The 24,716-nt window shown below is 38.7% G+C and overlaps 1 protein-coding gene across 1 annotated transcript in view; it reads right to left on the reverse strand.

Moving 5' to 3' along the window:
- DNAH11 (dynein axonemal heavy chain 11) overlaps positions 1-24,716 on the reverse strand; it is a 4,606,558-nt gene that overhangs the window by 444,581 nt on the left and 4,137,261 nt on the right. The window contains exon 77 of the mRNA XM_044065542.1: positions 7,005-7,247. Within this exon, the coding sequence (XP_043921477.1) occupies positions 7,005-7,247 (243 nt within the window). The remainder of the gene's footprint in view (positions 1-7,004; positions 7,248-24,716) is intronic.

The following is a 24,716-nucleotide window of genomic DNA, read 5'->3' on the forward strand; positions in this document are numbered from 1 at the left end:
TCTTTGAGACAGTTACTCAGGCTACAGATAAGGGAAAGGAGGTACACACGGCTTACCTTGACCTTGCTAAAGCATTTGACACCATTCCACATTCAGGTATTATTGATAAGCTCAGCAGCCTGGGCATAAACCCTTACTTCACAAGATGGATCGCAAAATGGCTCTCAGACAGATCCTATAAAGTAAGAGTAGCGGGATCTATGTTCGAATCCAGAACAGTAACGAGTGGTGTGCCTCAGGGCTCTGTCCTGGGGCCCCTCCTGTTTGGCATATACTTCTCAGAAGTACAGGCAAGCACGGAAGGGCTGTGGCTGACTAAGTTTGTGGACAACTGCAAACTGGGTGCTATAATAGAGTCTCTGGCCGACATGGAGATCCTCCAGAAGGGCCTAAATGAGACTGATGCATGGTGTCAAAGCCATGGTCTCAAGCTAAATGCAAAAAAATGCGTAGTAATCCCCTTTGAAAAAACAGAGTACCCGCAAACGACAACATAGGAGGTAATCCCCTGAAATCTGAAGAAGAAATAAGAGATCTAGGGACCCAAGTAGATAGTCAGCTTTCCTCTGATAACCATGTTGCCAAAGTGGTTATAAAATCCTTCTATGTGACCCATCTGATCACGAAAGGGTTCGCATCAAGATCTAAGGATGTAATGGTGCCCCTCTACTCTTCCCTCATCAGACCCATTATTGAGTACAATGCACCAATTGGAATGTACCTGGCTAGACATCTCCAGCAGCTGAAGAGACCACAGAGGTACCTAACCAAGAGGATTACTGACCTCAAACAGTTGCCCTATGCAGCACGATTGAAAAAGCTAAGACTGTTCTTTGTTGCATACTGCTTTCTCAGAGGCGATCTCTGTCTAACATACATAGCCATGTCCAACCCAGAATTGTTGAACATGCTCTATCTTAGCAAAACCAAATCTATTTGAGCTACATGCTCTAGGGATATAAACCTCAACACAACAATGAATAGAACATGCTGGAGGGATAGATTCCCTTCGCAGAGACTTCCCTTACTATGGAACAGGGTCCCAATCTACATAAGACAGAGCCCCTCACTATCACTCTACAAGAGGAACCTTGATGAGTGGATGGGTAACAGAAAGTTCACACCGGGGATCACACCAAAAGCACTATTAGATAGGGGCCAAGGGTACTAGCTGCTAGTACAAGGGTCTAGGGAACTACTAAAGGGGCGGTGAATACCGCACAACATGGCTGGGCTAATATATGCCTTTGGGCAGATAGCCCAGTACCAACCTATGAACCTATGAACCTATTATAATATTAAAGCAGCTGAGAAGCACTGGAAAAATGATCCACAAAGCATTATAGAAAATTCTTACGTTTATATCACATGGGATCACCCATTACCAACGGTTCAAAAAACAGATGCGAGAAAACCAGATATAGTAGTCCAGGAAAGGAAGACAAAAGTAGCATTAATCATTGGAATTGCTACACCCAGTGACTACAGTGTCTTATGTACAGAGAGACACAAAGTCATAGAATACCAGAATTTGCAGGCAGAAATGAAGTCAATTTATTTATTTGCATTTGCTGACCAGGATAGTCCACTGGGTCGGGTTGGCCCGTTTTCAGTGGAGGTCTGGGGAGAAAAGCTCCACAAGAACATACACAATATTACACTATATTTACATATATGTAAAGTTACATTACATTACTTAATGTACAGTATTTAAATCAATGCATTAGGTTAAACCAGGTTGACAGGGACAAAGCTCAATTAGATATTTATGTAAAAGAACAAAGAAGGGGGGGTAGGAAGACAGTCGGTTGAGGAAATAATTTAGGTAGGAGCATGAGAGGGACATTCCTATTTGGAGGGTAGATATATTAAGAGCTGGCTTTTGAAGTTATTATGGTTAGGTATGTTGCGTAGGTGAGAGGGGAGAGAGTTCCAAAGTTTGGCTACTGTGCAGGATAGTAGTAGTTGGCCTGCGGATGAGAGGGTTTGTGTACTTGAAGCAGATTTTGGTTCTCTGATCTTATGCAGCAGGGAAGAGTGTAGGGTGTTAGTGCTGTGGCTATGGATGGACAGTCAGAAGGTTTGAAGATGAGCTTGTGAGTCGTAGTAAGTTGTGAATATCTAAGGTAGTTGGGGAGTTCTAGCCATTTGAGGTTGAGTAGTGAGTGGCAGTGATAGGATGAACTTTTGGAATTAGTAGCCAATTTGCTAATTTTGTGGTAGCAGGCTTCTAGTTTGGAGAGCAGGCCTAGTTGGAGATTGGTAAATAGTGGAGTACCGTACATGAGGGATGGGAGGAGGAAAGTAGTTGCAAGTGTTTGTCGGGTGGAGGGGCTGAGATAGTGATTGTGTCTTTATAGGAGACCAATCTTCTGGTGAGTTTTTTTGATGGCAGAGTATATGTGGGAGTCAAACTTTAGGTTTTCATCAATAATGATTCTTAGCAGTTTGGTTGAGGGCACTATTTCTAGTGGAGTTTTACTGTGGCTTGTAATGCAGAACAGACTTCTGTCTAAAGTGGAATTTCTAGTAGGGGTAAAGATCATTAGTTTTGTTTTGGAGGCATTTAGGGCAAGGTGATTGGCTTTCATCCAAGATTCGGTTTTGGAGAAGGCAAGCTGGGTATTTATTAGTAGTTCAATGGGTGAGGAGGCTGAGGAGATGATGGTGGACTCATCTGCATATTGGATGATGGAGGCATCAGGGATGGAGAGGTGGAAATTGTTGGTAAATATGTTAAAGAGCAGAGGATCAAGAAAAGAACCTTGAGGGACCCCGGTGGGTGTGGGTAGGAAAGGAGAGGTAGATTTCTTCCACTGGACAGCTTGTTGGTGGTTAGATAGGTAGCTGGTGAACCAAGCAAGGGTGGAGGGAGAGAGATGTAAGGATGAGAGCTGGGATCGAAGTAGGGGATGGGAGATGGTGTTGAATGCTTTTGAAAGGTCTAAGAATAGTGATGATACATATTTACCCTTATCACCTGCAAGGTTGATGGTTTCTAGAAAGGAAAGGAGGGCAGTGATGGTACTGTGGCCGGGGCGGAAGCCGTGTTGGGTGTGGGAGAGAAGTTTGTTTAGGTTTAGATGTTGCATAATTTGTGCATGGATGTTTTTTTCAAGTATTTTTGAGAGGGGGAGAGTATGGCTATAGGTCTGAAGTTGGTTGTCTCTATGTTTTTACCACCTTTATGAAGAGGAATGATGTATGCTTGGCCCCAGATGGTAGGGATGTATGATTCCTGTATAGATCTGTTTATTAGAATAGATATGGGATAGGCAATGGTTTCAGTGGATTGTTTGAGGAAGGAGGATGGTAGATTATCTGGTGCATTATGACAGGGTTTTAGCTTGAGGGGAAGTCTTTTAATTGTGTGGAGATGGGATTGAGGGTAAAGGGGGAGGAAGGAGGAGGCTTGCTGTTGGGGGGAAGGGGGAGTGGTCAGGGAAGGAGGAGGATAGTTTTGCAATGCAATCAATGAAGAAATGGTTGAAATTAGTGGCAGTTTGAAGATCTGAGAGAGTAGGGTTTGGGCATGGGTTGCTTTTATTGCCTGGGTGAAGGATAGAGGACACGGAGCTCCAAATTTTTTGGATTGGATGAGTGAATGGATTGGAGTTTATTGTAGTAGTTTTTGTGGTCTTTGGTTATCAATTTTTTTGGCTAAGTTACGTAGTTGTTTAAATTCTAGGAGGGAGTTGGTTGTGTTTTGTTTTTGGTATTGTTTCCATTTTTTGTCATGCTGATGCATGATGTTTCTAGTTTCATGGGATAGCCAGGGGCAGAGATTTGATTTGATTCTTTTGGATCTTAGGGGGGCCTGTTGATTTAGGATGGTTAGGAAAGTATTGTTAAAATAAGATAATGCATCATCTAGTGGGAGAGTTTTTAGTGGTGACCAGTCTATGTGCTTCAGGCATTCTGACAGTGTGTGTGGGTTGAAGGAGGATAAGTTGCGGGTTTTTGGGTCACCGATGACCCAAAAAAGTTTTACTGAGACCTAGAGAACAAAGCAAAAAGAACAGAAACACCTCCAAAAAAAGAAAAAAATAGATACATTTTGGAAAAATATTTATGAAGACCCTGTGGAACTTAGCAAAGATGCTGACTGGATAGAAAAATTAAAAGAAACAGTAAGGAGTTCAAGTGTATAGGATATAAAATGGGATGAAGTAATGGCCACAGAAACTGAAACAAAGTTAAGAAAAACTCCTAAATGGAAAACCTCAGGCCCAGATGCAGAACTTAACTTCTGGCTAAAAGTATTAACATCTCTACACACAGATCTAGTCTTGAGTAAGAACTACTTATATGCACATTCCAAACAGACACCATCTTGGTTAACAATAGGAAAAATGATATTCCTCCTTAAGAGTGAAACTGTAAGCCATCCTAGAAACTGTAATAATTTGTTTTCCAACAATGTACAAACTATATACTGGAACTGATGTAAGCAAAGTTTATAGTCATTTAGAAGAAAATTCAATCATGGCAATAGTACAAACAGGTAACAAAAGAAGGTCATATGGAACAAAGGATCGTTTGTTGCTAAATAAAACCATAATGGAGAATTGTAAGAAGAGGAAGAATCTAAGTATGGCATGGACTGATTACAAAAAAGCATATGACAGTATCCCACATTCATGGATAAAGTAGTGCTTACAGATTTATAAGATACATCCTAAACTGATCAATTAGATTATACTGACCGAGAAACAGTGGCAAACCACTTTGCAATTAAGCCATGACAAAGGACAAATTATTATCAATGGGGTAAAAATGAAAAGGGGGATATTTTATGGTGATTCTTTGTCATTGTTGTTGTTTTGTCTTGACCTTAACGCATTAAACTATTTACCTAATAGATTAGATCTTGGTTACAATTTGGGTCCCAGAAAATAATCTTGCTTAAAGATTTCTCATCTACTTTCTGTGGAAGACTTAAAACCTTATACATCATCACATACGGAGTTGAAAGCATAACTGCAAAGGACTAAAACTTTCTCAGATAATATAAAAATGATGTTTGGTCTTGATAAATGTGCAAAATCAACACTTAAAGCAGGAAAGTTGCAGTACCAAGAAAATATCGATCCGGGACAGGAATGTGATTTAAAGGAACTTGAGCAGGATGGAGTGTTGGGAATTGATGAAGGATTGGAAATAAAACATGAACAAATGTGAATAAAACTCAGTAAGGAGTACTCCAGAAGACTAAAAGTAATATTGAAAACAGCCTTAACATCTAGGAATAAAGTCCAAGCTATAAAGTAATTTGTTCTTCCCGTTTAACTTACAGTTTTGGTGTGACTGACTGGCCCCAAAAGGAATTGGATCAGTTGGACAGAAAAACAAGACAAATGTTTCACACTTATCAAATGATATATAAAATCAGTGTATGCCATGATTAGACATTCCACGTTCTGAAGGAGATATGGGCCTCTGAAATTGATTACGTGTAGATTGGGACTGCAAACATATCTTCTGACCTCTTCAGATACAAACATTTTGAATGTTTTGCAATATGAGGAGAAGAAGTCTAAGATGAACTCTCTGTTTAGTTTAGCAGAAGCATTCAGTTGGCAAGTGAGAATGGAAATCAAACCAGAAGTAGACAAAATTCAGACAGCAAATGAATGTGCTAAAAAACAAAAGAAAGAATATAAGGAGAAGGATCAGATGAGAAGAAAGGAAATGTGGAAAAGCCTTAATAGAGAGGCAAGTGTAGAGATCTCTTGGAACAAACTCATGTTGATCAGGATTTGACGTAAAAATGGTTAAGAGGAGGTGAGATGAAACCAAAGGAAGAAACTTTAATAATGGCAGCACAAGATAGGAAACGACATACATACATATTGGTTTACAAAGTCCATTGAACATGTTCGAGAAACAGATAAATACAGGTTTTGTAAAAAAGAACTGGAAACAGTCAACACACCTTGTTGCTAGGTGTGATATTCACATGACAGAGGGCCTGCACACTGAACGATATAATAACGTGGCAAGATTGCTGCAGTAGGGAGTGTGCAAACATTACAATACAGAAGTAGCTGAAAAGCATTGGAAACATGAACCACAAAGCATTACAGAGAACAATGAAGTGTACATCACATATTAAAAACAATTCAAAAAATAGATGTGAGAAAATTAGATATAGTAAGTAGTCCATAAAAGAAAATCAAAAGTAGCATTGATCACTGAAATTGTTACACCTAGCAATTGCGAACAGAAAGACACAAAGTCATAAAATATCAAGATTTGCAGGCAAAAATGAAGGCAATTTGGAAGAAAGATTCCCAGACAGTTCCAATAAGAAGTAGGAGCTACAGTCATATTTAGATATACTAACAATACATGTAACTGTACGAACTGCAGAAGCAGTCAATTGTGGGCACATTGCTGCTGCTGTGAAGAGCACTTTTGGCTAATATCAAAGATTGAAACAGTACTAATTTCATGAACTTTAATCATACCCTGACTTAGGAGCCATTCCCATCATGGTATAAGAAACCCAAAAGACTTAAAGAAATTAAACTGATACAATGTCACAATAGAAAAACACTGAAATAACTGTTTTTACAGGGGCACAAGCCTTCCCATGCACTCCCCACTACTTAAACATACCAACTTCGATATCACACAACAGCTGGGAAACAGAGAAATGTCCTTAATTCTGCTACTCACCGATCGTGCACAGAACCACTGTTAGTATAACAACGAAAAAGGAATCAGGTAAACAGGTTGACAATTCTCAGTTCAACAAATGCAAAAGTTCAACCAAATTCTTCAGATCCACACGTACATATCAACACAAATAAACACACACACACAGTTTGCATGATGTGTGTGTGTGTGTGTGTGTGTGTGTGTGTGTGTGTGTGTGTGTGTGTATATATATATATATATATATATATATATATATATATATATATATATATATATATATATTACACTCACCGATATATGTGAACACACAGTAGGTAGGTAAATGTATCAAGAAAACATACCTTCTCTTCTACAGTCTGTGATGGACCTTCACCACCTGAGGAATCCTGGGGCTGCAATTCAAGGAGTGTCCTGAAGAGGCCATCAGAAATCACAGTCAGGAACTCTATCTCTGCATTTGGATGGAGTCCATACAACACAGGGCTCTCAGATGGAAGCATCTCATCAATGTATTTATGGTAGCCAGCATATTCAAAGTTAGGAGGTGTGGCAAATCCTGGAGCAAGGAAAAGTTCATCTTCAAGCTTAGGAGACAAATGAGGCAAACGTCAGTATAACACAATTTTTTATGTGTTTCCAAAATAATGGTATTCTACTAAGGGATTAAAGACTTCTAATTCAATATTTACATAATTACTGGAAGATTATTGTTCAGACTCAGAAAAAAAAATCAGGAAAGGTACTGCTGCTTAGTTTTTCAGCTTAACATATAGCCCTGGGTAGCTCATCCCCTGCTAGGTGGTAGCACTGAAGACTAATCATAGTAACATTACATGATTTTAACACAATACACTGCAGGTCTGTTTGGATGTACAATGCATCATTTCCCTAGTGAAGAACTGTGTGATTTACAAATGTAAACACAATCACCTACATAAAGTCAGGTGAAAATAGATGCCCATCTTTTGACCATATACCCATGTACTAAACTATACTGTGTGAAATGCTATGTATCCTCTGCCTCTCCTCCCTTTATCTTTCAGCCTCCCTCTCCTCTTAAACAGGGACATCTTACAACTCACAATCCTAAATACCTATCATTTAAAATGTATTTTGATCTTACCAAACAAAAGTGTTGAGCATACTTCTGTCCAGTATAAGTTAACCTTCTCCCGTTCCCCATACCTCTGAACCTGCAGACATTGAAAATAGGTATACAGGCTCTTGAAAATTAGGCATCTCAGGCCAAACATCTGAACACATAATTAGTACATAATTTGAATACCAAACATACACAACTCTTCCTACTTAAAGTACTACTACCCCAAAACAAATTAAAAAAAAACTGAGAGAGACAAAAATATATGTATATTATGGAAACAAATTAAAATCTGAATAAATACTGCAACATTTTGCTTCAAAAATGTGTTTTTGCTCTGAATAGAGAAATGTAAACTGTGAATCCTCTTCCTCTAAATTAATGGAATTACTGGTGCCACTAATATGCTGGCCATGAAGTCTGTTTTTCTGTCTATTAAAAAGATTTAAAATCATATGTGATGGATGGTAAGAGTGAGAAAATCATGTGGAGAGAAATCAAGTCTGAAAATAGATACATACCTCCAAAAATAGGTACATTATGCAAAGTGGTAAATTAATCTCGAAAATAGTTATATACCTCCAAAATAGGTACAGTTGAGGGATCTACATCCCCAAAATTAAGACATATTTCATTTTATGGCACACCAACTTGGATGCAAATTACATATATATCAATAAAATGCACCAATAGCATCGGTACTATTCCAGACCATCAGTAATCATACAAGTTCATACAAGTTCCATTTCTTCATCAAGATACAGGAACAAAAATTGCACCTTTCACTATTCTCTTGCTTCCTTACCCATCCTGCATTGTAGTTAACAAGCATGCAGAAGCTAGCAAAACTTTCACAGAAACATACATGTTGAATGAAGACTGCTAGCTCACCCAGTCTGTCCATTTCTTTACCTAATGACTAGCTGCAAGTGTTGAATTAATCAGAATATTCTTCCCCATCCCTCATATGAACTGCATTATATCTATTGCATACATTAGTGAAATCTTTCATCTTTTTTTAATCTTACAACTTTTTTAATTTTATTTTTTATTTTATATATTGATTAACAGGGCAAGCCCACTGGACACAAATGTCCCTTTTCATGGGTGACCTGGGTGCACTGTCTGGTTAAGTGACTTGCTAACAGTCACACAGTAAGCAAATGAAAATGAAAGAAGTCAAATCTTTTACAAAAAGCTCAAAGCCTTAATTCTCTGTGACAGCTGACAGACTCCTCACTAAGGTTGTTCAAATCATTTATTAGTCACTTTTACTAAATTAATCTTCATGCATCGTGGCTGACATCATGTATCTTCTGAGTATGTTTGCATGTTGGTATTCATAAGCAATGGTGCAAAGTGGAGCAGGACTGGTACATAGTAAATCTGCATAGCAAGCCCATACCACTTCAGAGCAATCAGTACACAATAAGGCATGACCACCACTGTGTATGAGATGTACTCCATGCACGGAGTACACATGAAATTCAACCCCCTCCAGATCATATGCAATTCAAACAGCCAGCATTAGTGGAGTATTAACTGATCATAGTGGGTAACCTATAGGACAGCATGCCTCTCATCCACTCAGTATTAGGTGGAATGCACTGATTTCACTGCCTGGATTTGGGTCCACTCCACTGTTCTGCTCTGAAGCTCAGTTTAAGAGCCAATGAAAGAAAGACATTTGGTGTTTGTCATGGTCAAAATGCACAAGTAGCAGACAAGGCCCCTAGCACTATGTGGTCATTTTAAAATGAAAAAAAAAAATTATACAGCACAGTGCTTCTGCCTGTCAGCTAGCCTCAATTTTGCAAAATATCAGTTCATTTTGGCTATTTTCCTACTGTCCCTCATAAGTGTTACTGTACATTGCAGATGACTATAGCCAGTCAATAATACCAGTAATTAAGAGCATAATAATTTTTATTCTGATAGCAGTATGAAGAAATACATTTTTAGGTGACTATTTATGTATTTTTATTTTCACTAATCAATCTCTTCTGAGACTACGGTATTGCCCTATGCTAACTTTGTGAACTTTGCTTTCTTACAAATTATATCCATATACTCTGTTTTAACAAATCAAAAATTATTTCTAGTTTATACACTGTGCATATTTGTTACCTGGAGTTTTTTGTATATGTGCTGGAAATTTTTATAATCCTGGAACTTTTAGCAAATTTCTGTGATCATTGTTTTAAACTCAGTATTATTGTATTACTATATTACACTACTTAAGTCTTTCTTTTGGAGCTTTTCTCTTCGGGGCTCTGCTGAAAAGGTGCTTTCTGCCCAGTCGGATTTCACATGAAATCAAATAAAACAAACAAACAAATCCTCCTTGTCTCTTTGGGAAAAACAAGGCATACTTTTGGATTTTACTCTCCTTATCCAATATACAAAGTCTTATAATGTTCTTACTCTTCCTTAACCACTTACTATTAGGGGACGTGACGAAGTCACAACATGCAATATCATTTCATACAGACCATTACTTTGACTGCTGCCATTCTACTCCACTATAATAGGTGTAATTTCTGCCTGCATATGAAGCAACAGTATACAGACATGGTCAGTGGTAAGCCTATCTTTTATAAAGTCCACCTGTGAATGGTGTATCAAACTAGGGCAGAACCCCACACAAGTCTGAAGTTAAAATCTTTGCAAATATTTTAGCTTCCAAATTAATTAGGGAAATGGGTCTGTAATTTACAACACATAGGAGGCCTTTCCCTGATTTAGATAGGACTATGATGCTAGACTTTCACACTGACATAATAATTGTTATTTTGTCCCTTATTTCCTTAAAAAGAAGTTCTAATGGACTTGTAATATTATTCTTTATTAGCTTATAAAATTGTATATTCAGCCCATAAGGACTGGGAGACTTTTCCAGTAGGAGGAAACTGAATGGCATCTAATAACTCCATCTTCTTAATAGGTTGCCTTACGGTCCTAGCATCCTATGTTCTTAATGTAGGGACCTTTAAAGGCACCAGAAATATTTTAACTTCTCGGAGATCCTGGCCATCCTTAATTATGTCTTCTGAATAAAGGGATGCAAAAAAATGACTTAAAGGTTTCATACATCTTGGTGCGTGTGCGTGTCAGAAATAATATCCGATCCTCTAGACAAGTTCATCATATAAGACTTAGCCTGCCTTCTCTTTACTCTGTAGGTTAACTTACCCAGTCTATCCAAACATTGTCATGCCTTAAATGCAGCCCACTTGATGTGCAAAGTAGATCTATTCGAATTAACTTCTGACAGCTTACATTTCTTCTTCTTATACTCATAAAATAAAAGTCTGTGCTTGAAACTCAACTTTCTACATTTGACTACTCATTAACTTGTGCCTTTAAGTCCTGTATTGAAGTATTCAATGTATTCAATAAGTGGGGTTCAACCACAGAGGAAATAACATGGAAAGCAAACTTGAACAATTCTCATCATGCAAAATCTGTCACTGAGTTTTCAGGGTTCCTTCCTATATAGGTATTCACTCCCTGCGTGATAAAGTTCTTAGTTTGATCATTGTACAGAAAAAAAAGATGCCCTAGTCTTCATAGTTTAGTCACCTTAGTACCTCCTCCTTCCCACACAATTTCCCCCAAGACCCCATCATGTTCAGTACAGATGCAGTCCACAAAATCCAATTGCTGAAAGTTGCATGAAAGGCATCTAGGTTTAAAAAATAATCCAGACTACTACCTGCTTCTATCAAGACAGAACAAACGGTAAACCTGGGACACACATTTAGTACCCCCCTGTGAAACAATCACTATGTGTTAAAGCAAACTGCTTTGTATAACCTTCTGCACCTCAACATATTTCCCATGAATGGGCTAGATATTTATATTACAGCAATTAATGCTACACCAAGGACTTCTCCGATAATTACCGGGGCAATGTTTTTATTAATATCTCCAGCTCTGGAAGAAAACCTGGCAGAGTAACTCTATGCATCCTGAATGGGACCATACATGGTACCTAAACACAGGACTCCATCCATGGTGTATATTTTTAATAATGTCCATCTTCCTTCTGAGTCCTTCTGTCTCTTCCACAACTATCATTTCAGATGTTGATTAATACAAAATCCTACTCTTTTTGATGAGAATGCAACTTGAAAGAACAGGACCTCCAAGGATGCTCCCTAAATATTTACTTGTTTTTTTTTTTTTCTTTTTTTGTCACTTCCACTTTGAGCTTGTTCAAAAAATTATATCACATTTTTTTAGAAAGGAAACATTGCACTGTATCATACTTATACCCGGAGTTTAACCTTCTAGCATTACAGACAATATTTTAATTAAACCTTAACACAATGGTACTGCAGTAACTATTGCAAGTAAATTTGTCCTAATGACAAACAACAACAAGGGGCAACAGTAATAAATCATGCCACCCAGCACTAGTAAACTACAATAATACTGTAACCACTATAGATTAAAAGTCAACTGCAGGTAAATATGCTGCACAAAGCACACACAGCTCTAACCTCTATGCTCACTACCTACTATTTGTTTGGTGCCAGGGCTTTATTCTCCATGGTTCATGAAGTACAACGCATCATCTTATTTAAAGTTTAGCCTTTGGATTTCCTTGCTGGTTGGGACCTCAAACTACACCTTTTGAATGAATCAAAGGAAAAAGTGACTAGGTTTTTGATTTGGTGCAGGCTCTTTAAATTATTCTGATTGAACTTCTGCATCCTCCTTATTCACAGTGCCTAACCATTTATTCCCCACATCCATTAAAAGGTTAAATTTGTTACAAGTGTCCACAGTAGGTAACTGTCATTGAAGACTTTATGAGGGGAGTAATTCTTTTTTAGGAAGTGTATCTATACTGCTGTGACTGCCTGGGAGATGTGCAGATTTGTTTAACATCATAGCCACATATTTCGCAAATCCAGTAAGGGCCTTTGTCGTGTACTTTTTACTGGCTTATTCCTCATCTTGTCATGTTGAGGGGGACCCAAACTCCTTTTGGAACCTTAGGCTATCTTTGTATAGTCTAAGATTATTTAAGTCACTACATGAGAATTTGGCCTGTAATGCACAGAAGGTAGCTTGTGCACCAGCAAATGCCTACATACCCTCCTTTCATTTATAATTAAAGTTGCAGGATATTTCAAATATTCAGAAATGAAATCACTGAAAAACAGTCTTCTTACCTCTGTGAACGCGTTTCATTTAAACACAGTCTCGCTCTACAGATGTTTTGTAAGTTTTAATAACTGATCCATAAACTCAAAAGACTTCCCCTCTCTTGCAGTCTCTAGTAATAGTTCCTTATATGTGTAGATGAAAAGATGAGAGGTCAGGTGAATGGGATATTGCCCTTCCTTGGATCTGGGCTTCAGTGACACATGTGCCCTTGTTATCAGTAAATGACCCTGAATTTGCAAGACCACTGGAAGTTTACTTTCCAGAAATTTGCAAGAGTCATCTAGCACTTTCTCTGTAGTGTTCTGCTGTTTCTGTACCTTCAAGTTAGTGTTTTTATACCAAAGCCGATGCTAAAGAGAAAGCTGATTCAAAAATGCTGTTTTCCCTGCTAAGCAGATTATGTCATTTCCATTCTTTGCTGATGCAGTCTTTATTTCATTCAAATCAGCTAACACTTGATTTAGCCATACAGTCCATCTGTCTGACTTCTAAATCATCCCTGAGGCCTGATTATCACAAATATCTTCTCTGCTGAATATCATTTTGATATCCATTTGATAACATATAATAACATTTGATAACATTTGATATCTGGAGCTTGTTTGTATATAATCTGTGGCCAGTAACCCAGACTAGTCTATGATAACAGCAAAAGACTTTCAGATAAAAGGTTGGCAGATTACTCCTCAGGGGAATTAGTGTTTGGGAATCAAGCTGCACCCATCTTGCCACTGATCTCTGCCTCAGGTTCTTTGTACAGGCCTTTAACTCATTTGTACCACTGGGCAACAGTGCCCCTTCAACACTGTGATGACTGTGTTCCCCATGAGAGATTTTCAGGTGAGCTTGGTAGAATCCAGGGCTACTAATGAAGGCAGGATACTATGCTTTGGTGACTTATGGTCTTACTCCCCTCTTGCATGCTAATGATTATTCCTAGGACTGAGCTGCAATAAGGTGTGGGCCAATGGAAGCATCTTGTTATTCACCCAGCAGCCTATACGCCTACTAACCACTCACCCTCTCAATCCCACTGTAATAGCCAAGCCCTCTTTGATCTGCACCATAACTTGTTTAGTCCCATCTGTCACCATGTCATCCCTACTTTCCCCCATGAGAAACTGAGCAGGTGGAGCTTTATTATTCCTTCTACTCAAGCTCCAATAAATGCTTGTGCTGCTAAATGAATCTGGGTCACCTGGGTCACAGTCAGGGCTTTATTCTTCTGTGTCATAGAGCTGGCTTATTTTATTTTACAAGTAATTTAACTAGACATCAGCCCATCTTCAGTTATGACTGAGTTACAATACAAAGGAAAACAGTATAAGAGGTATACTTAAAGAGTATTGGGTTCAGTTTCAAAATACAACTAGACCACTTACAGATAATAATAATAATAATAATAATAATAATAATAATAATAATAATAATAATAATAATAATAATAATATTTCATGTAGTAAAATCATCCACAAGATTTCATCAAAAAGTGTGAAAGTGTAGCTGTTCACATTTTGCTAGGAGTGACTGGAAGAATGCGCTCTAGTTTGGAGATTGGGATGATCTTCTTACAGTTATTTTTGCTTCTTTAGTTACTAAATCTAAAGTACTGTGATACATGAATAGCAGGTAGACATTAAAAAACTTAGCAAACATGACTCCAACTATTACAATAAAAATAGCTAGCCAGACTCCTATTAAGTATTTGTTGCTGTGCACAGATTCAATACAATGATCATTTGTTCCAGTGCTGCTTTAGCTTCTGTAAGTCAATCTTAGTTATTTTCTGTCTGTAATAATACAGACTTCACTTAGTCCACTGAGACTTTAAGTCCCATGTTACATAAACAATGGCATAACTGAGATGAATTCTTATGGAGTATTGTGCTGATTTGTGAAGGTAAAATGTGTAAGGTCAAAATGACCATACTGTCAGCATAAAGCAACTTGTTTAGACTGGGAAGTGGAAAAGTTAGAAATTAATGAAGACTGTAAACAGTAAGGGGCTATGAGCATAGTCCTGTGAAACATCAGAACTTAAGAGAAAGGACCTGCAGTTTACAATTGTATTTTATTTTATTTGCACTTTGTTGACCAGGCTAATCCCACTAGGTTAATGGCCTATCTTCAGGGGAAACCCAAAATAGTATTCGTACTGACTAGGGGAAATTTGGCCAGTGTTCCTGGGAACTTCTACTTTTTTTTTGAATATGTGCTGTAGGATCTTTTGTATCCACCTGAGCTACCACAAACTCAGGTAAATGTGGCTTCGGTTTAATGTCTCATTCAAAGAATGGTACACTCTGGAGTGCAGCCCCCTCTTATTGTGCACTACAGTATCAGTACTGGAAAATTAATCCATTTACATGGTATGGAAATAGAACCCACAGCTTTCTGATCTCCCCATACCAGAGGTGAGCATGCTGCACTGCCTTTTGAGCTACTGAAACTGCTACTATCAATGATTATCTGGAAAGATCCATCCTTAAGTCGCATAAGAATCATTTCTACGTTACACTGTTCATGTAGCAATCTTACAGAATTAACACAATTCAATGCCTTGGATACGTCAACAACAGATCACCACTTAGTTTGCTAAGTTCCACAGCTGGGAATATGCTGCTGGTGAATGAAATAAGAGCAGTTGCCAGGCTAAAGTCCATTCTGAAGCTAATGCTGTCTGCAAACTGTAGGCCTCAATATGAGAGTTTACTTGAACTGCTAAAGAATTCGCAAGAATTCTGACTACAGAGGCAAGACATAAAACTGTCTTGAAGGTTTTGAACACAATTTATATGCTTGTTTGGGAAGGGAAATGAAAAGTGAATTTTTCAAAATTCTATGAAGGCACTAGATGCAGGTGAGATATTAATAATCTGCCTTTAGTGTTTTGATAATAAAATGTCACATGCATACAGAAACTTTGGATATGGGTCATCTGAGTCAGCCTGTCACAGTTTGGAATTTCTTTCAACCATTTACTCAGGACTGACATACACTGGACAAATCAAAATTGGTGGTGAAACCAAATATGCTTACAAAGTTTACAGTATGCTGTTGAATATACTGTGTGGCTGAATTAAAGTACTAAACAAAAAATGTTGCAAACATGCATGCCACCTTTCTTTTTTTTTTTTTTTTTTTTATTCAGAGGTTTTGCACCTATGAAAAACAAAAAACAGAAGGTGCTCTTCCCCACTTGCTCTCTTGCTAGAGTTCTCAGTTGTAACCTATGATCTGCATTAAGTGGAAAATTAAAACTATCAACTTTCTAAACCCCTTCCTGCAGAACAAAAGAGCTCTGCAAATGTTATGCATTCTACAAGTGTGGTGAGAGTCTGCCAGAGTATTCTAGAAACAATGTTGGCACAGTGCTGCCTACAAAAGGTTATTTAATATGGGACATTCTCAATACATGAACATTTCCTGTCCCACTTGGGTACTCCGGTTGGAGGTGGAGAAGAGAGAACACCTTTGAGGAAGGCTTTACATAGTCTGTAGTCAAGGAATGGGATTCATAACCATTACAAAAATCGGAGATTAAAGCTAGCTGCACTTTGGTGGTAGAAAAACCCAAGCCTAAGTGAACAGGAGAAGAATATCTAAAACAGAAGCATTAGCAGGGTCTATTCCCTGGTCCACTGCTCAAATACAGAAATGTTTCCATTTGCTAAGATAAAGTTTGTGCTTAGACATCCTTTTTGGATGTGGAAAGGATAGAATCAGTCGTGACAAAAAAAGTGATTGTCCATCATGGAAATTGGAGAAACCAGTAGGTTAACTTGAGGTTGTGAGCAAAACAAGGCGTCAAAATGCTAAGAGTAGGATAAAACAGTTTAATATGACACAAACAAATACATTTAGGTTAGCTCTTTCTCAGTTGCCTGCTTCCTCAGACCTTAATACAATAACAACAGTTACTAAAACTCTTCTTTTAAATATTCTGCACAACCAATAAAAACAGACATATTTAATGAGGCAAACTTCTCTTCTTTAAAATAGGTTTTAAACAGACGGCACTATTCAGACCTGGAGGAGCATATGCCTTAAAGTCAATGATCCATTTTAATTCAACACATTCTGTCTCATTATACAGGTCACCTTCTCTTGGACTATCATTAACCTTTTGTAAAACCAAGAACTTAAAATTGTGGTCCCCCCAACCCCTGACACATGCTTGGCCAATGCATTAGTTAGTTTGTTACTAAGTATATAATTTAGATGTTCCAACACCCTTTCCTTCAACATACGATTGGACTTACCTATGTAAAAACAGTCACATAGGTTACATCTAGCCATATAAACTATATTTTTAGATGTGCAATCTGCATAGAAGGAAAATTCTATTGATTTCATAGTCACTGGGTGTGTAACCATGCATGTTGACCAAATATTGGGGCAGGTTTTACAAGCCCTGCATGCATATGTCCCTTTACGTTGTGAAACAAACTGTCCATAAGACCTATTGTGCTTATAACACAAGCACTGCTTCAAGTTTTTACAATTCTTGAAGCAAAATTTAGGGGTAGATTCTATCACCTTGCTTATTTTTGGATCCATCAACAGAAATGGCCAGTTTCTCTTAACAATCTCACATACTCTATTGACCCCTCCAGAATAAGTCAAACACATTCTATTCATTACCTTCGTACCCACAGCCTTTTCACTCTCTATTGTTACAGGAGACTAATCAGAAAAGAAAGGTTTTATTTTTGTAGAGTCCAACTTATTAACTTCTTCTATGGCTCTCTCTACTTCCTCAGTTCTATAGCCTCTATCAAAAAGATCTAGGCAAAGTGCATTGAGTGCTTCCTCTAGTGATACAGGATCTGTATATAGTTTTTTACACCTAAGTACTGATTTTTCACTACATTCCTAGTAGTATGTCTAGGATGCATGCTAGACTGGTGCAGTATATTATTCTTCCTACATTTTTTTCTATATTGCTTAGAAGACAAACTGCCAAGCATGTTCTTACTGACTGTAACATCAAGAAAATCAATGCTTTCCATAGAATAGTGCAAACAAAAAGACAAATAAGTAGTGGTACTCTCCAAATAAAGCACAACATTTTTCAGATCTACCTCATTGCCATGCCAAATGAAAAAATATCATCCCCAAAACGCTTGTAGAAAGTGACATGCATCTCAAGCATATCATTGCTAAAGACTGACTCTTTTTCCCAATTGGCAAGAACTAAATTGACATACGTATTCACACATGCTGTGCCCATAGCTACTCCTACTATTTGAAGGAAGTATTCAGATTCATAAAGAAAAACATTGTTTTCCAAAATTAAATCTAATAGGGCACAGATCATGTTAATCTTTGTATTGGGGTAACCACTTTCCTTAGTAAGAAATTGTCTCACATTTTCATCACCATCTTCATTTGAAATTACTGTGACTAAAGAATTCACATCTAAGGTAACAAAAACATACTTCTGATTGCATGCTCATCTCTATGCTTAGTCCATATATAGAGATGTTCCAAAATTGCTACTGTCCCTCAGAATAGTCTCCACTTTGTCTAGGACACTCCTAAGTTGTTTCTCAATATATATGGACATTGGCTCAGTGAGCCACCCTCTCCCAGACACAATGGGTCTAAGGGGAGGGTTCAATGGATCTTTATGTACTTTACGGCAGACCATATATCATCGGTATAGTGGGATGTTCAACAGAAAAATATGTATATAAAGAATAATCTATTTGATCAATCATAAGCATGTCATATACATATAAATTCAGTCTGTTAATGATACCATTAACCTGACATTTCTGCAGAACTACATATACAGTATTGACATATAGCATGTCATGCATTCTGTTCAAATAGTCTAGTTTGTCAAAAAACAACTCTCCCTCCTCCCTTGTATGCTGGTCTAATAACCAAGTGCTTGGTTCTTGTCAATAAATTCAGTGCCTCATACTCCTTAAGTGACAGATTAAAAAAGCTGGACTTAACAGTTTTCATTAAAACTTTTCCTTAATCATCATCACATATTTTAATAAAAGCTTACATTGCTGGAGAATTATCAGGTGTGAAAGTGCTTGGTTTCTTAAACCCACAAACATTATGCACTTCAGCATTCTCATCGATAAAAATAGTTTTTAGCATAATATTCCTAGCAAGCATTTTCAAATCTAAAATAGTTTCAACCAAATCCATTTTAGTGGCAGTAATAAATTAAAGACCTTTATTCAAAACAGACAGTTGTTCATTAATCAGTTCAATGGATGAAAAATTAAATACCAAATTGTTTATTTGCGATTGCGTGTTTCTGGGCCTGTTGTGTGTGGACCTTTGGTTTGAATTGGTGGATCGGATTTTAGCCTCATCCTTCTCCTGTGGCTGCGGGACCTCCCTAACTGCTTCTCCTGCCTGATAGGGAGTGCCTTCTCCTAGGTGCGGTGACCCAGATGGGTGACATAGTACAACTTTCCTGGAATCCAAGAACTAGGGAGGTTCCCTGAGTTAAGGTTTTAGCTGAGGAAATCAAATTTGCCTGGGCCACTAAGGTGCAATGAAGATTAATATGGCTTTACATCTCATGGCTTCCTGCAGAAACCTATGCATTAGGGGAAGTGGTTGAATGTATAAAAGAGCTTGCAGGGCCACTACCTGACTAAAGCATCTCTCAGGGACTGTCCCTCTCTGAAGGTGAAAACTTTGCTGCACTTGATGTTGGCTGGGGAGGCAAAAATATCACAATAAGGATCAGTGACTGAATATCTGTTGTACTACTGCTGGATTAAGATACCTCTCATAAGGCATCAGGATGGATCTGCTCAGCCTGTCTGCAAGACAGCTGGCTTTTCCAAGGAATGTGCATTGCTTTTAGAAAGGCAATGTGAAGCAATAACCCAAAGCTAGACTCTCATGGTTTCTCAGCATAAGGTATAGAACCTGGTCCTCACTGCTTGCTGATGTATTGTACACCACTGACATGATGTTGGTTTTGATGTGAATCATCCCCCAGAGGTAAGAAGTCTTGAAGTCTCTGCAATGCAAAGAGGACTGATCTCATGGCCAGGATAATGATGTGAAGTTTGGCCTTCTGCTTGTTTCAAGTACGCTGGACAATTCTCTCCTGACAACTCCCTCCCACCACCCCAAGGAGAAGGCATCCCTAGTGACTATCACTACTTGGGGTGGTATAAGAAAAGGTCTCCCTAAGGTGAGAAATGGCGAGTCAGCCACCACTTTAAGTGGGCTTTGCAATGGCTGCTAATTATTACTGAAGTAGAAGGACTTTCCCAAAACTGAGATCACTGAATTCTAAGCAGCCGCTGAAATAACCACATGTGATATCTAATGAACAAACTGTACCATTAGGATTGAAGAAGTCATTAGCCTCATACACTGAGAACAACCACTGCTGGAAGAGAGCAATACTGAACAAGAGTTTGTATTGAATGTTGCAAGTTTTGAATTATGTGCATAGGAAAGGAAACTCTACATTTTATTGTGCCTAGGTGGTATTCTATGAACTAGATGGTTTGAACTGGCACCAGCTTTGATTTTTTTTTTTATAGTTTATTGATATGCCCAAGGACAGACAAAGCTGATGTAAGTACTTGGGTATTGATTAATGCCTCTTTTGTTGAGGCAGCGAGAAGCCAATCATCCAGGTACAGAAACATGAAAATCCCTTGCAGGCAAAGATGGGCTGCAACTACTGCTATGGACTTAGTGGACATGGGGGGGGGGGGCTGTGGTGAAACCAAAGAAGAGGGCTCTAAACTGAAAGTCACTGGCTCCCAGGCAGAAGTTATGTAGCTCCTGCACTCCTTGGTATTTTGATACAAAGAAAAGCATCCTGTAGGTATACAGAAGGCATCCAATCATTTGCCCATAGACAAGGTAAAATATTTAACACTGTGACCATCCTAAACTCGGTCCAGAATTGGCTTCTTCAGAACCGAAAAGATTAGTACCAGATCCTCTCTGGTCTGAGGTCTGGTGGAACTTCCTGGATGGCATTTTTTTAAAGGAGAAAATGGATTTCTCCCTTGGCTGCTTTTTTGATGATGGGGGTGGTACATCTGACAGCAGCCAACATAAATCGGGAGGATGGTAATGAAAAGGGAATGATATAGCCAGTAGATATTCTTCTTCTTACCCAGGAAACCTGCATGAAGGCCATCCACACAGGAGAGTACAGGTATGGATGTCCTCCAACTGCCAACAGAGGGAAGCAGTTGGGCAGCCCTTCAGATACGGTAAGGTTGCCTGTCAGGGAAGGATTCACGATATCCCTGATTTTAGGGACCATCTCAACCTCTGGGTCTGCATCTATTGAAGAGCTACCTTTGCAATGACCACCCTTTTCAAAATGGAGTTAAAGACTGGCACTAAGATTTCCTAACCCATAAGGATTTGGATTCCCTTTGGCACCATGTATATAATCTCTGTGGGCTCACAAACTTGAATCTTATGGCAGACAGCATCTTCCTATCATGGTCACACTTCTGCACTCTTTCTTTGACTTGTGCTCCTAACAGGGGGGGTCTCTCATATGGGGCATTCAGAAAAATAAATTTGTCCACAAAATCATAAAGGTGAACCCAGGGATGTCACCTTTTTAAGCCCAGACCCGCCAATCATGCTCCATTATGCATTAGCTACATGAAGAGATTGGAATTATCAAACAAAGTGTCAAAGGTAGTTTCTAACTTCAGGGGTGGTCATTTTTTTCAAACAGGCTGATGCTTCCTCTACTAGGTCTCTCTCAAAGCAGTTCACGGCAGTGGCATAGTTCAAGGCCCTGAGCACGAAGGCATGTAAATCCTAGGGTTAGGGAGCGGGTCAGGTAAGTGTGCAATTGTGTGGACGTGTGGGTTAGGGTGGGTTAGTTGAGTTAGGGCGCGGGTGAGGTGACTGTGTGATAGTGACGGACCTTAGGGTTAGGGTATGGGTTAAGGTAAGTGGATAGTTAGTGGTGTATGTATAATTTAGTGTAGGGTTAGGTGTACAAGTTTAGGTGTATGTGTGCGGATTGCTGTTTGTTTGGTGTGTTTGCGTTGTGTGTATGTGTTTTGGAACAGCAAATTTTTTCCCTAGGAAGAAATTTGCTGTTCCAAATGTTCGATGTTTTTTTTTTCGATTGCTAGGGTTCGATATTAGAACACTCGACATTTTGAATGTTTGGTGTTCTAATATAGACCCCTCAAGAAGAGATTCTTCAAAAACTAGAAGAGTTAGAAGACAGAGTATGCAGAGAAAACCTGAGATTTTTCACTTCTACCAGAGTAACTGGAAGGAACTGACTGCGTTAATTTTATTAAGGCACAAATAAGCAACCAGACTGGTGTTCTACAGCAAGAGTTGTTAACTGATAAGGCTCATTGAGTGTATGATAAAAACCTACCCATGGGAAAGCACTCAAGACCTATGTTAGTAAAGATCCAATTATACCATCAGAAAGACAAACTGCGGCAGAAAGGAAAAGCATTATGGCTAGGCTTGTATAGGCCCTAGGGCCGATAGCCTAGTGCCAACCTATGAACCATTAAAAATTGGGGACAGCAGAGTGTTTGTAGAAAAGATTATCCATTGTACACGAGGAAGAAGAGAAGCAAATTTATCCCAGCAATCAGGGAATGTTGAGAGGCAGGTGTTAGATTCAAGCTGCTGTATCCAGCTGTCTTCAGAATATTTTTCCTGGAGGATCAAAGACATTTTGATGCAGAACAGGTCAATGAGGAAACTAAAAAGTTTACCCATCAAAAAGTAAGCCAGCAAGCAGAAAGAGATTCTGCTTCGCATTCCTCTGACAATAAAACTCATGGAAAGACTTTGCTAGTGATAAATTTTTCATTGTTTCAAAGGAAAATGCTTGAGAGATAGAAAACAAGCATAGGAGCTGACTAAAATAATTAAGAGTATCTTGTACTTAAACCAGAGTCTGTTGTTGGGCTAAGAAGATGATCAGGAAGAAGACCAGTAAAACTGAAATTAGTGAATAAACAGGAGACTATAAAGCGTCAATCACATTTGTGAAATATTACTTTGCAACAAAAAGTGGATGAGAAAGACTGGACTCTTGTTGAATTTGTTAAACATGTGGATGAACTGTAAAGCATGTACCCCACTTAATATTATTAATATTTAGGAGGATACTAAAGATTAAAAAATAACTGTAAGTAAATCAATTCTTACTAGTATTTGTATAAAACATTTCATTGTATATAAACTGCAAGCAGTTTTGTATATGGTGTAGTAAATTAAGAGCACTAATGAAAATATTTATGGAAGACTTAATTATTCCAAGATTAGAAGAAGATGAGGCTCAACAACTAATAGTTAATGCAGGAGGGGATGAGATAAAAACAGTGATGTATAATCAATCTGCAGGGAAACCTCCAGAACAGATGGTATTCCTGTGGAAGTCTGTACTTTAGGATGGAAGAAAGTGTTAAGGATCTGGAAGATTTTAATACAAAATAACAAAATGACCAGTTAGCACTCAAAAAATGGAAGTTAATCTACATTAAACACACATGGTTAAGTGCTTTCGTCAATAAGACATCATCAGCTAATCACCCTTAACATCCACATCCCACCCCCACCCCCCAGTAAAGAAACCACCATAAAAACCTTCTCCAAAGCCAACTTCATGCTACTCAAGTCAGAAGTGACAAACTTCATGACACCCATGCAGACGGGAACTGAAACTGCTGAATCCTACACTAAGGCACTGTACGAGCACATCCACTCATGCATGAATCGTGCCATCCCAAATAGAACCAAAATGCTCTCATCCAAAACAAAGAAGCCAATCTGGTGGTCCCCTGCCATAAACAAACTTTACAACAAAAGGAAGAAACTTTTGCAGAAAAGAGGAAAATCCCAGGATGCAAAAAACTCCTTACTAGCCTCAGTAAGAAACTGAGATGCCTCATAAAATCCTCCAAAGCTAGTTACGAAAATAAAATTGCCAAAGATTCCAAAGACAACCACAAAGCATTCTATAACTATGTCAAAATCTAAATGGCAATGCTCAGATCTGCTCTGAGCTAAAACAGAATGGCATTAAATATACTGATCCAAAGGATATTGCCAATATCCTGGCAGATCGATTCAGTGCCAACTTCACCCCCTCTCACCCCTAAATGGCCCATCTCAATACCGGAAGATTGCCAAATTCCAGTAATAACGGCCACACAGGTACAAAACGCACTCTCTAAAGCCAAGAATACAGCATCCATGGGACCAGATGACATCCCGGGCTGTGTACTACATGAACTACAATATGAACTGGCACCTCACCTAAGTGTCATGTTTAATCATAGCCTCACCTCAGGTTTCGTGCCCACTGAGTGGCGCAGAGCTACAGTTATCCCAATCCACAAGGGGGGAATCCACCTTGGATCCCGGAAACTACCGTCCCATCAGTCTGACAAGCCTTATCTGCAAGGCCATGGAGCGTATTATCATGGAACTTATAAACAAAGACATTGGCAACCTTCAAACACTGGACCCCACCCAGTCTGGGTTTGTGAAGGGCCGATCTTGTCTCCTGAACCTGATTAACTTCTTTGAATCAGTCTCCAGAGCTATGGACAAGGGTAAGGTGGTCCACACAGCCTATCTAGACCTTGCCAAGGCCTTTGACACCATCCCCCACTCTGGAATCATAGATAAACTTACTAAGTTGGGCATTAATCCCTATGTCACCCAATGGGTTGCTAAATGGCTTACTGATAGAACCCACACTATAAAAGTAGCTGACTCCAAATCCAGCTCCAGACAAGTGACAAGTGGAGTACCT

Source organism: Protopterus annectens, chromosome 3.part0, assembly GCF_019279795.1.
Source record: "Protopterus annectens isolate FY-2018-M chromosome 3.part0, PAN1.0, whole genome shotgun sequence".
Taxonomy (NCBI): domain Eukaryota; kingdom Metazoa; phylum Chordata; order Ceratodontiformes; family Protopteridae; genus Protopterus; species Protopterus annectens.